Source organism: Phyllopteryx taeniolatus, chromosome 15 (assembly GCF_024500385.1).
Source record: "Phyllopteryx taeniolatus isolate TA_2022b chromosome 15, UOR_Ptae_1.2, whole genome shotgun sequence".
Classification (NCBI taxonomy): domain Eukaryota; kingdom Metazoa; phylum Chordata; class Actinopteri; order Syngnathiformes; family Syngnathidae; genus Phyllopteryx; species Phyllopteryx taeniolatus.
The window spans coordinates 3,587,771-3,600,661 of NC_084516.1; the positions used below are offsets into that span (position 1 = coordinate 3,587,771).

General features: G+C 41.8%; 1 protein-coding gene across 2 annotated transcripts in view; it reads right to left on the bottom strand.

The window, feature by feature from the left end:
* Positions 1–12,891, bottom strand: part of fibcd1b (fibrinogen C domain containing 1b) — a 90,160-nt gene that overhangs the window by 37,076 nt on the left and 40,193 nt on the right. For both annotated transcript variants that reach the window (XM_061747515.1, XM_061747514.1), the window contains one exon: positions 9,263–9,399. In XM_061747515.1, the coding sequence (XP_061603499.1) occupies positions 9,263–9,399 (137 nt within the window). The remainder of the gene's footprint in view (positions 1–9,262; positions 9,400–12,891) is intronic.

Consider the following 12,891-nt stretch of genomic DNA (forward strand, 5'->3'; position numbering starts at 1 on the left):
GATAGGGGGGGGGGGGTCTTTATCTCCGTTTATATTCTGTTGTGCTCAGCCAGTCAGCCAGACAGCTCTGGAAGTTCATACTTTCCTCTTGGCTGAAATTTCTCGATCTGGAGTCGCACAACTGAGAACGTTTTCTGTTGACACCTTTTAAACCACAGACGTCACCGAGGTCCAATGTTTGCGCTAGATATCAAAACATAACCCCACGCCACCGAAATCCTCACAACCTCACAGTTTGGCCGGAGGGCTACGGGTGATCAAAGTTGTGTCAAAGTCCAGGTGATAAAAGTCTTATTCGGTTGGCTGGAAGTAAAGCCTGTTGTCGACGATACTGTAAATATGACGGAGAAGTGCAGGGCTGGTACAAAACCTCTGAATTTTGCAAACCCTCGCTTATAACAATGATCTGTACTAACATAGCCAGGCTGTTAATGCAACATTTGAAGCCAGAAAATTTGATTTTTTTTATTGCAATGGACTAGTTTGAATGAAAATGATCAATTGTCTTCACCTCCTGCAGAGTAAAAAAAAATAAAAATTTTAAATCAAGGATGAATCTGGGACAGTCGCAACCTCTTTTCATATTGCGCTCCGCTTGCTTCGCATCGACCCGTCTCCATTTTGCAGCTCAATCTTTTTCTCTCTGCGCAGCTCTTAGGTATTAAATTCTTTATACGTGCTGTTCTACATGCTCCACAAAGCCTAAACAACCCATTTTGGCCCTGGAATTACTTCTTGTCTTGTCTGCTTTGCAACCTATTCAGACATCAGAAAGAAAACCGTCTATATAGACACTTTGAGGTCACAGGCAATCTGCTAGGAAAGTTGGGAAATAGGTGTGAGGGGAGGGGGACCCAAAAAGACAGCTGAAACTGAGGCTTAGCGTTAAACATTTAAATACATGCAGTCACAACATGAAGGTCTTTCTTGTGCTTGACCTTCACGGAGGCCAATGAGGCCTACACTTGTTGGGTTCTGGGGTCTTTGGTGACTTCCTGGATGAGTCATTCACCGGTGAAGTCATTTTGGTTGGCTGACCACTCGTGGGACGGTTCATCCACTTACCCCCGTTTTCTCCATTTTTGGATAATGGCTCTGTCCGCGGTTTGCTGCAGTACCAAAACCTCGGAAATGGCTTTGTATCCTTTTCCAGATTTCAACTAACCGTAAGACCCCAACCCTAACCCTTTTCCTTACATTTCTTTGGATCGTGGAATGATGCTTTTCTTTTTGAGATCTTGTATCCACCATTTTGTCGGACAGGTACAGAACTATAGAAGTCATTTCTTTTTTCAACAAATCTGGCGTCAGTCAGGCCTGGTGTGACCGGTTGAAATTGAAACTCTCAGGAAAAAAATGGTTCATCTAAGTTAACTCATGACTAAACAAAAGCGAGTGTACTTTTACACATTGGGCATAGGTTTGTATTTTTTTGCCCTTAGTAAATACAATTCCTACATTATAATGTTCCCAATTAGTAAAAATCTACAATTAATTAAAGCCTCGCCCACGAAAAAAAGTTGGGAATCGCCTATTGATGCCACAAGATGGCGCCAAACGATATTAGACAAGGCTTTGGCTTAGGCGCAACAACAGTGAAAAGGGAAGTTTGTTTTATCTATTCTGTATAATTCTGTTTTGAATGCTGTTTTATTGATGTACAGTGTTCTTGAGGGTCACGGAATACCAATCAAATGTATTAGGATGATTCATTTTTCAGTGAGAAAAAGAGGACAGGTTCCCCAAACAAAATTGCAGATGGGTGAATTGGCAAGGTGCAAATATTCGGTGTGGGGGGGAACTGTACTTTGGTTGTCTTTGTGAGAGATTAAAATTGGCCGAAACATTTAAGTGTTATAACTATTTAAAAAAATCTGAAATCAGGAAGGGGGCAAATACTTACATATGGCAGGGCAACTTTTATAACAAAGTAAGTCAAAATGGTCTCAGGCCAAATTTTTGTTTTGGCTTTCTTTGCTGTATTAGCAGCAAATCTAGCGACCTTTTTCGTGACGTAACCTCTTTGGTACGGAGGGTTAAGTTTATCACAGGATGGACCAAATACTTTCCAATTCAAAAAGCAGCAAAATGGATTTACCACGCGAGATTAGACTGAAGGGGCCTCGTTGACACGCACGTTCGAACATCTTGACGTCTCGTGTATTAGCTGTTCCAGACAGCGCGCTCCCCATTATTATGCTCGATCCCCTCCGTCGCAGCTAATTCTATAAAGCCGCACTTCTTTTTGATCTGCAGAGCAGAACTATCTCAGCGTTCTGGTCTGGTCGTATATGCGAAAAGGTAGACAGAGAGCCGAGTCTCGACGCGCCCTAATCCTGTGGTGTTGGAAAGGTTTATCCTGCGGGAAAGGCACGTCGATCCTCGGTTGAGACCGCATTGACAACGTGAGGGATTCCTCGGAGGAAGCTTTGGTTTAAAGAATGGGTTTTATCTCCAGACTGTTAATTGGGGCACTCCAAATTGGACGTGGGTGTCAATATGTCAGACCTTTTCTCGTTGTTCATCGCTGTTAGGTTAATTCATGAGGTTATTGTGTGCTTCTAACCATACGTACTCTATTCGTGTGTGAGGGGCCTAAATGTGTGAAAAGCCAAGATTCACCTCCCAATCTTGAACCAAAACGCAAATCCAAAGTGATACAACGCCGCCACCTACAGGGGTATGTTACTCACTACAGTGGTTTACAAACTTGATATTCACAGTCAAGCTGGGCGAGACCCTCTTCTACACCTACTCGTTAATAAAACGTACTTGACGAATATATACGCCGGTGGCAGTGAAAGGTTTGGTTTCACTTGACAAATATAAACGTTAATGGCAGTGAATGAGTTAATACTGTGCATGGAACTTATTTACAACATTCTGGGTGACAGCGTTTAATAGGGCTCAACAAGTCAACAATGTATAGCAACAAAAGTTTTTTTGTCCCCCCCCCAGCACGGCGAACAAACGTCAATCCCGTAGAAACGTCGCAGCCGCCGCTTTTCCTTCGTTCCCGTGGTCGGATTTGCATGCATCGCATTAACCTCCCTGTAATCGCGGCAGTAGATGAAGGCTACTTAACAAGCCGCCTTAAGCACTTCAGCGGGATTTCTGTCAGCGGCGGGGAGTCTACGGCGTGCGCAGATGGGACGCGCCGACAGTCCGACCGGAAAAAAAAGAAAAAGATGTTTGTGGGAGATTTACAACCTGGCACGTGAGCGGCTGGAAAGTAGAAGGCGTGCCAGCGGCGGGATGTAGGCACGGCGGTGAATGCTTTATAATCCTATTAGAGAGGCAGATGTGCTACCAACACAGCGGCAACAGGCGGGAACAGACGGAGGAACGCAATCATCCTCCAGCTTTTTCTTGCATTTTTTTTTTGGCGTGTGTTTTCACTGATAAGATTATTCCTGGCCGTTTGCGGTAAGGCGATCGAGCGTCACGTCCGAGGAGAAACCTGCTTCGCCGTACGGGCAGGAGGAAAATGGTTAGCTCAAGATGGACACGAGGCGGTGAAGGTGTGGGAAAGGTAGAAGGGATAACAGCACACAACGTGGAGCGATCACATGTCAGAGTGTCCTGGAACATCAACATGGACGCACACAACATTGTGGCCTGATGACCTTCCGTAAGACTACTGGAGCAAACGTGCACGCGCACAAAACTGTGGAATGACCATGTTAGAATCGACTGGAACACACAACATTGCGGCGCAATCGCACATTAGAGTCGATTGCAATACAAAAATGGGGACACACAACATGATGGAAGATAAACATAGATGCACACAATGTTGTAGTGTCATTACGTTCCACAATCTACAGTCATTGACCAAACATGGATGCGCACAACATTGTGGAGCGATCACATGTCAGGAGTGTCCTGGAGCTTTACACGCACACACACAACATTGTTGCGTGATGACCTACCATAAATCTACTACATAGGTGTCAAACTCAAGGCCCGGGGGGCCAGATGTGGCCCGCCACATCATTTTATGTGGCCCGCGAAAGCAAATCATGCTCGTCAACTGATTTTTGCTAAAATCTGTACCCAAATTCCAAATTGTCATAATAATAAACAATAATGTTGAGATATTGCATTTTTCTGTTACCGAACCCTTCTTCTACAGTCATTGAAATAATACTTGAACAAACTATTATCCTTGTCTTCTGATTTCAAAACTAGTTATCCCTCAATTTGTTGTGTAATGGAAATAATACGATTTGGTGATTAAACATTTCGCTGTTCTAACGGGCCTCTGAGGGGAAGCATAACTACAATGCGCCCCGAGACGAAAACGAGTTTGACACCCCTGGTCTACTGGAACAAACATGGAAGTACACAACATCGTGCAGCAACCACATGTCAGAATGTACTGGAACATGAACATGGATGCACACAACATGGGTCATTTTTAACTCGATTACAACATGCGGTAAGTCTTCAAACTTGCTTAATCAGTGGAACAGTTTATGCGCCTCGGTCGTTGCTGCTGTTTTGGCTCACAACAGATTTCAAATGGGCTCAGCTTCTTAACATCGTGGCGTACATCTCAGAGTCGACCGGAAGGCTAAATCGTCCTTTAAGTCGCCATGTCCAGATATTGTCATCTTTAATGCAGCTTTTAGACTGTTTGGTTGCCTCAGTAGGTGCTGCTGTTTTGCTTAGCAACGGAGTTCAAATGAGTTCAACTCTTTCGTGTACTTGCGTGAATAATCACATCTTTAAATGGAAATAATTATTACATGTTGTTTTTTTGTTTGTTTTGATTTACATTTTTCTGTTACATTTGAGGGAGACGTTTATTTATAGAAACCTCATTTTTGTGCAAATGTCCCAAAGTATGAAAAGAAGCTGAAGAGGAAATAAAAAAGGAGAAACGGCAAAGAAGTTTTTAAAGGCTCGCCGCCTTACAAAACGTCAATAGGACACGTGCAACCGTCCCTGCTCTCTATTTTACTTTTTTATTTTGTTCCAACTAATAAACGAACACATGAAATATTGAGTTGGAACGTTCGTTGCGGAACACAGAAAAGGGGGGGGGGGGGAGGCACTCTGCACTTCGAAAGCGCACAAACACGCAGGAATTGGACATTCAATATGAAACTTTAACTTTTCTCTGAATGGCATATTTGTCGCTGACTTCTGATAAAAGCTCCTCCGGCGTTTCATGACGCACGTCCCTTCAATAATGCACGCCGTACTTATTTTTACACCGTATACCTTTTAACACAAGTCACAATTGGAGACATTAGTTCGCATTTAAAAGCCATCGGAAATATGTTTGCCCAGAGGATTACTTTAGCCAATACATCTTTTAGTATTTGTACGACTGTCAGGTGGATTGTGAGTGTTTTTACTTTTTTTTTTTTTTTTTTTAATGGATTGAGTAGAGTAGATTCTGTATTTTATTTTATTATTTTAAAGATTTTGAAGTTCCATTTCCTGTTCCATGATTGTTATCACATTTTTCTACATTATGCATTTCTATGAAGCAATAAAAATTCATTTCCCATTCTGTGGTTATCAATAGATTATTACTTGAGCGTTTCTAGGTCATAATAAGTTCAATTTTAGGCTCCTATGGTAGTCATGACTTTATTAAAATTTGGTTTTCTTTTTTTGGGTGAATTTCTGTGTCGCCAAAAGTTCCGTTTCTTGTTCTATGGTTATGTTCTTTGCACGTTTCCATAAAAAGGTATTATTTCCTGTTTTAAGGTTACCGCCACATTTTTCTGTGTTCCTACATTGCAAAAAGCTCAATTTCTTGTTCTATTTCTATGTCCCGTTCTATGGTTATTTGTAAATTTTCTTTGCGTGTTTCAATCCAAAATTTCTATTTCCTGTTTTTCGGCGAGCATTATATTTTCTTTGCCTATTTCTATGACGCAACAAGTTCCATTTCCTGTCATCACATTTTTCTTATTTGTGCATTTCTATGTCGCGATAAGTTCCATTTTCTATTCCATCTAATATTGCTATTTCTCTTTTTTTGGCTTTACGACATGGCGGTAGCGGCACGGTGGCCGACTGGTTAGAGCGTCAGCCTCACAGTTCTGAGGACCCGGGTTCAATCCCTGGCCCCGCCTGTGTGGAATTTGCATGTTCTCCCCGTGCCTGCGTGGGTTTTCTCCGGGCACTCCGGTTTCCTCCCACATCCCAAAAACATGCATTAATTGGAGACTCTAAATTGCCTGTAGGCATGACTGTGAGTGTGAATGGTTGTTTGTTTCTATGTGCCCTGCGATTGGCTGGCAACCAGTTCAGGGTGTACCCCGCCTCCTGCCCGATGACAGCTGGGATAGGCTCCAGCACGCCTGCGACCCTAGTGAGGAGAAGCGGCTCAGAAAATGGATGGATGGATGGACATGGCGGTAACTTTTATTTCCTGTTCTATGCTCGTCAACACATTTTCTCTACTCTTTCTCCCTCTTATCGCGCCCCCCCCCCCCCCCCCCCAACCCACTTGAGCCCCCCACATTCTTCTTCTCTTTCTAACTTCCCTCCCGCTAACCCGTTCATCCCTGGAGTCACGGCGGTATGCTAATGCGGCTGCGGCATATGGCTCATTGCTTATTTAAGCTCGGCCTAGACAGACCGACAGAGTGTAAAGCTACCGACTCGAACCGTCCTCGGTTTCCCGCCCGGTTCGGATGACGTCGCGTTGATCTCGTTAATGAGGCAGAAGTGCGATGGCGATCAGCTCAGCACACCGGGCTGGATCAGCAGCCGCTATCGGAAATTCAAATCCCATTAAGACAAGGTTATACCTGCAAAAGGTGTCGAAGAAGCTTTCACGGTTTAGATTTTTTAAATTTGTTTTTTAAGACGTGCAAACTGACGCTGCAGCGCCCTGTGACGCTGCAGCTAAACAATCTGTCACTCTGACAGTATCGCTTTATTTGATGATTGGGAGGTCGCGACCTTGCCCGTCTGGCAAATTCGCTGTCACGCCGACGTGACGGCAGAGGTGCGGGGAGCTGGAAGTGATGCCTGCATGGCGGGTGTTCCGTCACCACAGGAGGGAAAAAAAAATAAAATAAAAAATGCTGTGAGTCGTCACTTATAGAGATCAAACTGGCAAATGTGTTATACTGACGCTACCCTATTTACATACAGAAGCATCTTGAATTGTTCATGTGTTGCTATGAAAAAAATCGAATCACGCGGCTAAGTCGACTTCAAAATTAGGTAATTTCTGCCTCGAAGCTCCGCCTGGACCAAAAAAAAAAAAAAAAAGCTCTTGAACCATTGTTTGCGCCGCTGAACTAATGTTTCACACGGACATTTATTGCAGACGGACACAGTGTTGGGCCAGTGATAAACTTTGTCAAAAACAGCACAGGAACGCCCAGAAGTGATTTTTAAGACACTGTTCAATGTGCAATGTACATATAACATGATAAGTATGAGTGAGCTGAATGGCACGTTTTTGGTCATCGCTAGCGTGCTCATGCTAACTGTTTAGCATTTTGCTGTCTCAAATTCTGCACATGAAATTTATACCATCCACTCAAAAAATGTAATATAGTGAACCACCACAAATATGTGTTGGGAACTTATCATCGGCGCAGTTACAGTTTGACCCATCTTCGTCACTATGAATCCGTCCAACAAAGATCAGTTATTCATTTTGCATTTAGAACATGCATTTGGTGCAGGAAATTCTCAGGAAAAAAACAAAAAACAAAACGCTTCCCACCTCCAAGGTCTTCAAATATTCTTCAAATAGAGGGACGACAAAAGCAGATATTAGGTTTATTAAAATGTAAATGCGACGCATTCCTTTATTCCCTTTAAGCGAGTGGGCCATATTCACGCACTAGTTGGCAGACATGAAAGGAGCCAATTATTTCTATAAAGTTCATAGCGAGGAAAAAAATATATATTCACAGTTCTTGATTTGTGCTTTGGACAGATTCCAAAAATGTGAAAGAAAAAAAAATTAAAGGTGTCACTAGGAGTCAAACGTCAATTAGAAAGTGCTTGCATTCTCCCTCCCCAAGGACATCCTCACTTCACAACAAACAGAAATAAACATCTCGGAGGAGCGTGCCTTTTTCCGTGTATATATCTTTGTGACTGTGTTTGTGTTTTTGTCGGTGAAATACATAAAAAAAAAAAAAAACTTCCAAATACAACTTGAAAAAGCGCCGCCGTGTCAATGTTTGTTCACCTCCAAGCAGCGGCGGCGACAACATCGAGGCCGGCGGCACTTTTACTGCAGCGAGGCAAACAAATGGCTCCTAAACACAAATGGAACTATATATATAAAAAATAATAATATAACATCTCAAATTTATGTTCTCAAGTCAAAGCAACAAAAAAAAAAATTAGCCGAATGACGACTTTTATCTAAAACAAAACTCATAAGTAAGGGCACTTGTATCTCAAGGCACTACTGCACCACATAAAAAAAGAGCATTACAGTAGTAATGCAACAAACTAACAAAAAATATGGTGTTCCAGAAAAACACTTTACAAAGAAAAAGGGTGTTGCAAAAAAATAGTGGTCCAAAAATAACAAAAAATAATATTTGGCATGAAAAAAAAACTACTCATCACAAAACCAAAAATAATACCATCAGAAAAATTGGGTTACAAAATTAACACACTTACAAAAACAATCCATATCACTAAATAACATGCTACATAAAAATCTGGTGGTCCAAAAATATGACACTACAAAAAGACCTCTGTGTTGGAAATATAAAATATAATCAGCATTCCAAAAAATGTTACAAAAATAAAACGTTATGTTAAAATTACCCGCCCCCCCCCCCAAAAAAAACAAAAATACCGCATTTTAAAAGAATTGTGGTAGAGAATATAATCTATTACAAGAAATAAATTGTATTACAAAAATAATGCTTACTGTGTGACACTTTAATAACAAAATGTGCTTAAAAGTAGGTTACATATAGATTGTTATAAAAAATAACATCTTCCAAAAAATGCATCGCAAAAAGTTGCAAACGCAACAAATTGCAAAAAGCAGCTTTTTGAAGGCTTAATGAGGACGGTTTGGAAAAGTATGAAGGAAAAGTAGCTGTCGAGTTGTTAGAAATCTGTCTTAAGGCAGTTCTCATTCGACTCCAACTCCGTTTTGGTCTGGCTCCAGCCTTTTTTCACACAACCCACTTTTCTTTACTCTCGCCCAAACAGGAACACATATACAACAACATACACGTCACAACAAACACATACAAAAAAAAAAAACCGAACAAAACTCTTGAGAGCAACTTGCGCGACTCACCGTCCAGCCGCCGCCGTCCGTGGTCATGTCGCAGTAGACCTGGAAGCCGGTGGGATGGTGGACGGGGAACACAGAGTAGATGCCGTCATCTCGCTGCCCGCTGGCGTACAGGTCCCCGCAATCGCGAGGACGCGAACCTGCGGAAAAGAAAGTCAAGGGCTTTTTCAGCGCACAAGTCGAACCAAAGTTGTCCCAGTAGTGTGATGAAATGTCATGCTTTAGTGGAAAAAACTACTAATAAGACACGGTTGTTCTACAAGAAGGTCTAGTAGTTTTTCTAGTGCGCTGAATTGTGATGACAAACGCGTACTAGTACATGGACCTTAAGCTGGATATCAAGGATATGTAATAAATGCCCAATCGGCTTTCCATAGTAGATAGCCGCCGTATACTCAGGGAAACTTTTTGTTTTCCCATCTGTTCCCTTTGGTTTCTTCCTCCTGCGAGACGAGAAGGACGCTGACGCGGCACAAAGTTGTTCACGCTGGGTGAATAAGGTCACGTTTGATTTATGTGCGCTTCCCTTTCTCCTCTCATGTAAACACACTTCTCCGACTCCTGACACGTTTGCATCCGTTGCCGGCCGTGTTTTGAATGTGCAAGAAAACTAAAGGGATTAAGGTAACACGGATGGATGGAGGACGCGTAGATTGATGGGTGGGCGGATGAATGACTGCTGTATTATATGAATAGAATAATATTGAGATGGAAGGGTGGGTATAAATCCATCGTTTATCCATCCACCCATTTGTCATTGATTCAACAATGTAGTCAGCCATTATCCATTTGACACGAGGCAAGTTTGGTGAAGTACCGAAATTCAAAACACTGAACCGCTGAAAAAGTTGGAAAGGATTTTAATAATCACTTAAAGAGCAACTGTGACAGGTCAGTTCAAAGCCAGGATGCAGAGCAGTTCGCGCCACCGTCGAAAGGGTCAGGCTTTGAAGAATGGGAGATTGATGAAGTGATGCAATTTTCCGTAATCGACATGTAGCATGTCACGAAACGCTTGGATTTCACTGTAACCCACGATTCACAGAGCGCAGAAACGGGAAAACTCCCACCTTGTTGACCTTGTAGCAGAGTGTCCAACAGCCAGGGGGGGGGGACAGGAATTGGAAAATGTAAGCAGAACTCTCACTGGTTCGTGTTATAGTGTCTTGCTTGAATGATTGACGGACACTCTGACACTGATTGCATCATTAACAAGGCCTTCAATAATGAGGTGTAGCAGACTGTTGCTAAAAGAATGTGATTGGATCTCTGTCATGGCAGACTGTGACACCATTAATTCAACGTCCATGCATTCATCATGTGCATCTGTTCATCCATCCACCAATCTGTTATCTATCCCCAGATTCATGCACTCATCCATCTATCTTTCCCCAAGATTCAGTCATCCCACCAATACATGTCCATCATTTATCCATCCATTCATCATTTATTCATCTAGTCAGTCAATTGATTTTACATCCCCCCATCACCATCTGTCCGTCCGTCCACCTCGTGTATGTATCATTCATCCATCTACCGTATATCATTCCTTACATTCATTATCATCCATCCATCATTCATTCACCCATAGAGTCAGCCATCCAATATTGATTCAACATCCATCCGTTCATCATTCTTTCATTCATCCCCAAATTCCTTCATCCATGAATCTACCATTCCCTAGATTCAGCCATCCACCTGTCCAACATCCATCATTGATCCACCCATCATTCATCAATTATTTTGTCAGCATTCATCCATTCATCACACCATCCGTTCATCTAACTATCTAAAAATTCATGTTTCCTTCCATCATCCCTATCATTCACCATTTAAACATGCAATCATTCGACATCCGTCCACAATCCATCTGGTATCTTCCCCCACAATACACCCATCCATTCATCAAACCGTCTGTTCATCTATCCACCGCTCATCCTGCAAGGTTTTCTCGCATCTCGGTGTAAGCCTCCAATAAGCGCCAGCCTTCTTCATGACAGCGACTAAATGAGAGCCAAGCATCTTTCTTCTGGTCATTAGACTGAAAACAAAGCCGTCCATCTGGACCATTTTTACGGACCGCCGTTGTCCTCCGTGACGTATTTGAATATGTCACAAAAAGAGTTATTTCCACCGTGTGAAGCCGGTCCGGTGTGCTCCCGAGGGACGGATAAAAACATAATCGGGAGGATGCATCAAGTCGCGCTGGGTTTTGCGGGAATCGCCTAATTAGTTTTCACAAACAACAAATGAAAACCCAAATGCCTCTGGGGAGGTAAAATAGCTACTTAATTAATGGTAAGACTAATACATTTTTACTGTGATTTATCCATATTTTGTCTGTTTATGCTCCATTCTGTTACACAGAATGGAGTCCATGTTGAAAAGATTCACTGGGAATAAGTCTAGTTTTGGTATCCATTAAAGTGACGCAATGGGTAAAAAGAGAAGAAAGGAAAGACCATTTCCAAGGCCAAATGGATATTTAAGTAGGGGGGGGAAGGACATTATTTGTTCATGTTTGTTTGTGGGCAGGCATTAACCACTCCACTACTCCACTCGAGCTGTTCTTCTAAAACCCAGCAGTTTACACAAGCCTGGTTTCAACTATAAATGAATAAAAATTGTTTTTACACCAATGCAATTTTTTGACAGATGTACTGATGTTGTACTACTTCATTTGTTGGTAGGGTCCCCAAAGCCAAAATACTGCATCGGCTATTGCCCTTTGTTCATTGTGTGACCAGCCTATTAACAACAAGTAAATAACATGTTTATGACAAGCTGATGCTGCATTAATAACAAGTTAATAACACACAAGAAATGTCAGTTGCCCTCATTGTCATTTCTTGACTGTGAGATCTTCCTCTTAACAACAAGTAAATAACATGTTTATGACCAGCTGATGCCACGTTAATAACAGGATAACAACATGTTAATAACACATTAAAAATGTTGGCTGCCCTCCGTTGTCATTTGTTTATTGTGTGACCTTCCTGTTTACAATAAATGATACCATATTAATAAGACACTAATTTTCCTCCATTTGTTTACTGTGACCTTCCTCTTTACAGGTGAATAACCTGTTAATAACACACATGCAAGCACGTCAGTGACAAGTTCATAATTCAATAACATGTTATGAGCACTTTAGAATCACATTAATAACACGTTAATAGCTATCAATAGCATATTACCTGACTGTATTAACGCTATTATCAATTATTTACTGTGTGCCCTTCTTCATGTTAATAAGTTATTACCACGTTCATAACACATTGATAACAAATTACAATATACTGGTTGTTGTTTTGTTGTCGTATACTATACTTTTATGGACATTTTTGTTCGGTAGTCTGTCTGTGAGATTTTGCTAACGTAAAATATGTGCCTTAGTTCAATAAAAGTTAGGAGATGCTGCACAATGCAACAAAACTGATGAAAAAAAAATCCTGGGCTTGGCAGAAATGAGACTTGTTTTCACTGTGTTTTTTCTTTTTTTTTTTTTTTTTTTTCCAAAATCACCAGCTGCTGCCTCTGCTGAAGTGGTCAACCCACTTTGCATCTGAGAAACCGGGCGGTAAAGCCAGCCTAACGAGAGGCTCACTACCGCCAGACAGGTAGGCACCGTC